This window comes from Pyxicephalus adspersus, chromosome 4, assembly GCF_032062135.1.
Source record: "Pyxicephalus adspersus chromosome 4, UCB_Pads_2.0, whole genome shotgun sequence".
Taxonomy (NCBI): domain Eukaryota; kingdom Metazoa; phylum Chordata; class Amphibia; order Anura; family Pyxicephalidae; genus Pyxicephalus; species Pyxicephalus adspersus.
Genome location: NC_092861.1, coordinates 5,643,936 through 5,648,636, shown reverse-complemented (window position 1 = coordinate 5,648,636; position 4,701 = coordinate 5,643,936). Strand labels below are relative to the sequence as shown.

General features: G+C 39.8%; 1 protein-coding gene across 3 annotated transcripts in view; it reads left to right on the top strand.

Annotated features, from left to right (window-relative positions):
- Positions 1–4,701, top strand: part of SELENOI (selenoprotein I) — a 40,334-nt gene that overhangs the window by 24,088 nt on the left and 11,545 nt on the right. For all 3 annotated transcript variants that reach the window (XM_072407265.1, XM_072407266.1, XM_072407264.1), the window contains exons 2-4: positions 1,315–1,383; positions 2,556–2,664; positions 4,329–4,403. In XM_072407265.1, coding sequence (XP_072263366.1) covers positions 1,315–1,383; positions 2,556–2,664; positions 4,329–4,403 — 253 coding nt within the window. The remainder of the gene's footprint in view (positions 1–1,314; positions 1,384–2,555; positions 2,665–4,328; positions 4,404–4,701) is intronic.

The following is a 4,701-nucleotide window of genomic DNA, read 5'->3' as shown; positions in this document are numbered from 1 at the left end:
TAGACTGTAAGCTCTTCTGGGAAGGGTCCTCTCCTACTTTTTTATTATCATCCAGTATTTATATAGCGCCAACATATTATGCAACGCTGTACAAATTCCATAGTTTTGGTCCCTAGCCGTCCCTCAAAGGAGCTCACAATTTAATGTCCCTACCATATATCATTACCACAGTCTAAGGTCAATTTTTGAGCTCAAGCCACTTACCTACCTGCATATTTTTAGAATATAGGAGGAAACCGGAGTACTGAGAGGAGAACCTGCAAACTCCATGCAGATAGTCCTATCCGAGATTCGAACCAGGGACCCAGCGCTGCAAAGTTCCAGAGTTCCAGCCACTGTGCTACTCCATTTTATTTGTGTCTTATTAGCAAAATAATGTAATGAACAGTGCTACAAAATATGTTGGCGATATATACTGTTTGTTAACAGTCATGTAAGATTTTTATTGCTGCTTAAGTTTGCACTTATTTTTATAATATAATTTGCATTATATTTCGGTGGCTGTAATGTTTATCTAGTGGCTGGTGTTTCTTCACCTGCTGATTTTACCAATAATTGCACTTCCTTTCTTTAGGGTGACAATACTCTACTTTATAGCGGAGCTTCGTTGTCATCCTAGGATCAAAAGGCGGTTATAATTATTGAACACCAACCTCTCGCCTCTTGGGGAAAGTTGCTGTAGTCCTAACACATTTCCTGATAACAATGTTTATCTAACCCTGCAAGCTGCACAGGATGGCAGTGGAAGCTATATTTCTATCATCATAGCATTTCTTTTAAAAATGAGGAAACTGATTCTTTCTGTTTTAGTAAATGTACAGTTTTAATAGAAAAAGATGGCGACAGTTTACCTCCTATCTGTTCAGTCATTTTTGATTTTGAATGTTGTTAAAAATTATAATGGCCTAATGCAGTATTTCTCAAACCTGTCCTCAAGTCCCACCTACATGACATGCGTTGTAAAAACCACATTGCTGGGATACAAATCGCCCTGTCTGTGTATATATGTGAGGTTACGGAAAAACACGCACCGTGCGGACTGATGTATGTAACGTCCCCCAGGAACCCTCCGCTCTCCATAGCACCTAGATCTGGTTTCCTCTTAAGCTATCGTGTTCACAAATGTTGAAGGTTCAAACCAGTGCAGCTGCACTCCCGTTAATAATGTATCCATTTCTCCCGGATGACCTGAGATAATATAAATGCTATCTACCTGTATTGCTGGGTCTCTTGAGTTTTTTGCAACTGTTTCATTTGTGAATGCATATTTGTGAGTGTATAATATAAAAAATCTTTTTCTGTTTTTCCTTACAGTACAGCGCTGTGGACACCAATCCCCTTTCCCTCTATGTGATGCACCCTTTCTGGAACTTTATAGTAAAAGTAAGTATGTGTTTGATTTCAAACAATTCCTACTGTTTGTATACCATTTCTCCTAATGACCACCACACTAATGTACTGTGAGCTGTGGGTATAGTAATTATAGAAGGGGTTCCTCCAACACCTGAAAGTTTATTTCAAGAATTCCTCCATGTTAAAAGGGTCGAGAAACATTGGACTAGGGGCTGCACTGGATACACTGCTACAAAAATAAAGAACTGCAACCATCAAATAATATTAACAAACCTTAGAAATACAGCTCCATTGTGTCTCCTGCATAGTGATGCCCTGTTCTCTCCTTTCTGCAGATTTGCACCATATTGGAAGCTTGCAGCCTGCTGACAGTTATTCAATGTGCATAGGAAATATAAGGCACCATGTGAGTGCTTTAATGGTTACAAGAGGCCAAGAACAACTTATTGAAGCAACTTTAAAATGCTGTTGAGATACCTTATTGATGTTTTCTTACCACTTAAAAATAGCATTTGTTCTATGAATATGAGAACCTGAGCTGTGACAGCAGGGTCTATTCCCATGCATGGGATGTGTAGGAATTTATCTCACCTCGCTGGGGTTTCAGTTTGTCTACAGATGAATGGACACTCAGAGCTGTTTCCTTTTGGAGCAAAAGGTTGGAGCTGTGGCCCTTGTTCTTGGCACTGTCCTCCTGTTCCTAGGGCCTTCTGTATCCCAGGAGAACTGGTATGGAAGGAGAGAATGTTTTATTCTTAGCCAGGTAACCGGCACGTCACAAAGTCTTGCTGCAGCAGCAAGGAAGGGGAAGGTTAAGTGCTGGATATGTGGCGTAAGCATAGTACTCCGCGATCTGCAATGACTAGAGGCAGCAAGTTGGACATAGCTGGATGATTTGGAGTCTACGATTTTGTCTTCAAGCTCTCCTGCAAGAAGTGTCCAACGTGGAAGTGGATGTGACTAGGAAGTGTTGACCCCAGAGGTGTAAAGAAGGCTTGGATGATGAAAAAAGGTGGTAGTGTAAGGGCATCTGGAGGTCATACAGACAGGAAGGTGGAGGAGAATGGGCCACCGATTGCAGAATCACCCACTGGGATAATGAAACTTTGATTTTCTTTTTCTTCTTTGTAAATGCTTAAATCTTTCTCACTATTTAAAGAGAATTGTTCCTACTGATGTTAAATATTATCTTTCTCTTGCAGTTTTTACCCACATGGCTGGCTCCCAACTTAATCACATTCAGTGGTTTCCTTTTGCTGGTTTTCAATTTCCTGATGATGGCTTGCTTTGATCCTGACTTCTATGCTTCGGGTATGTTTACCTATTGATACCAATTCTTCACCAAACTGTCACATTTCATACACTGACCAAAAATATCACATCATAATAGTAAACTATTAACATGCTGTTTAGAGTGTATATGCCTATGTTTCTAATACAAGATGATTTAATAAACGTTTTAAAGTTGCACTCTAAAATATAGGTGTACCTTTTCAAACTGGCCTACTCCTTGTCTTTTGTCTCTTAAACCCTCACTACTTACCACCAAACCATATCCCACCACATCCTAGGTGTAAGCTTTTCTGGGTAGAGTCCTCTCCTCCTCTTGTGGCATTGATTGTATCAGTCTGTCATTTGCTACCCCTGTTTAATGTTCAGCACTGCGTAATATGTTGGGGCTATATAAGTACTGCTTAATAATAGTAATATTAATCAGGAGAAATATCCTGCCTAATAATAATAATAATAATTAGGAGAAATTTGCATGCATCAGTTTTTTTTGCAGTCTCCCCTGCACACAATCATGTATATACTCTTGCTTTCTCATTCCTGGTTTTGCTCTCCCCTCTTCCTTTCTCACTAATTATTGAATTTATTGCGTGCATATATTTTTTTTGTTTTATCTGTAATAAGTGCAGTCCATTGTACCGTAATTTGATACAGAATTTTAAAGCATTTAAACAGGAAATACAAGACGTCTAATCTGAATAAGCCTTGATTTGCTAAAGGCAATAATCTGCTCTGTACAGACATCATGTTCCTTTTTTATTTTGCCTGCACTTCCGCTTCGTTATGCTGCTCATGCTGATTTAGAGACATATTATTCTATTGGTATTACACTGTGCTGTGCATGCACAGGGATCAGACAGGTAAGAATGCTTTTGGCATAAGGGATATCACTTGTCCCTTTCTGCAATAAAGCTCTTCCTGATCACGAAGGCTTGCTACAGTTCTGCTTTCATTTTAATTCCTGCGGACAGGAGAGTCGCGTGAATCAGTAGTGATACGCCAGCACTGTCCAAGGGTGTCTGCTGTTACATTCATATAAGATTGCAGGTGCAGATCACTTATAACTGATACCCCACACCTGTGGATACACCTATACACAAAACTTGCACCCTTTGCTAGGCTCTCTTGGTTTGGCCTGTTTTATTTGTGCAGAAGCAGCCGAAGGTTCTTCCTGATCCTGGACATTCATTATTAAAATAACTGCGTACAGTCTGATCATTAATCTTTCTTGGTGCCCAACCTCCTGCCCAAGAGCCACATGTTGCCTTTTGCTACTTTTTGGTACTTCACTAAGTTGTGAAAAATTTAAAGCAATGATCCCTTCTAGCTTCTTTTAGCATGGAGGTCTCCAACCAAACCACAGTTCCTAACCATCATCTCCTCCAGCATGTCGGCAGTCTGACTGTTGTGACTATCATTACATGACCTGAGGCCTTTGGTGATTTTATGGGCTGCACATGTGTGTACCCCCTGGACATCATAAGTTGGCAAAAGTGCTGTAACTTAGTGTGAGCTTAGTCCGGCAATGGCCAAATATTGTAAAGTCCAGAAGCTTATTAGTCCAGTCTTAAACAATCCGGGAACATGCATTGAATACAGTAGAACAATGTCGGGAAGTTGGATTTCAGCTGCAATTTTTCTTGTTGTCTTGTTCAGCTCCTGATAATTGTGTCCCTTCTGTTCAGCCCCAGGTCATGAACACGTTCCCAGCTGGGTTTGGATAATAGCCGGACTGCTGAACTTCACAGCCTACACACTTGGTGAGTTTTGTTATTCATACACACAAATTATGTAGTTATTTGATAAAATTCTCTCGTTGCTGCAATCATTTTATCTGCTATAAATAATCCACACTAAATAGGTAATCAGGTTGGGACTTTTTTTTTACAGTCCCGGCAGAAAACAAAGTCTAAACTTTTTGAGGAACTGATCTTTATTTCTGATCCATCAATTATTAACTTTTATATAAATAATCAAGAGTTATAATGGAAACACTATTTCAGAATTAGAGGCCTGTGCGGGTCAAAGTCACAAACTACACACTAAATTTGTAATGGC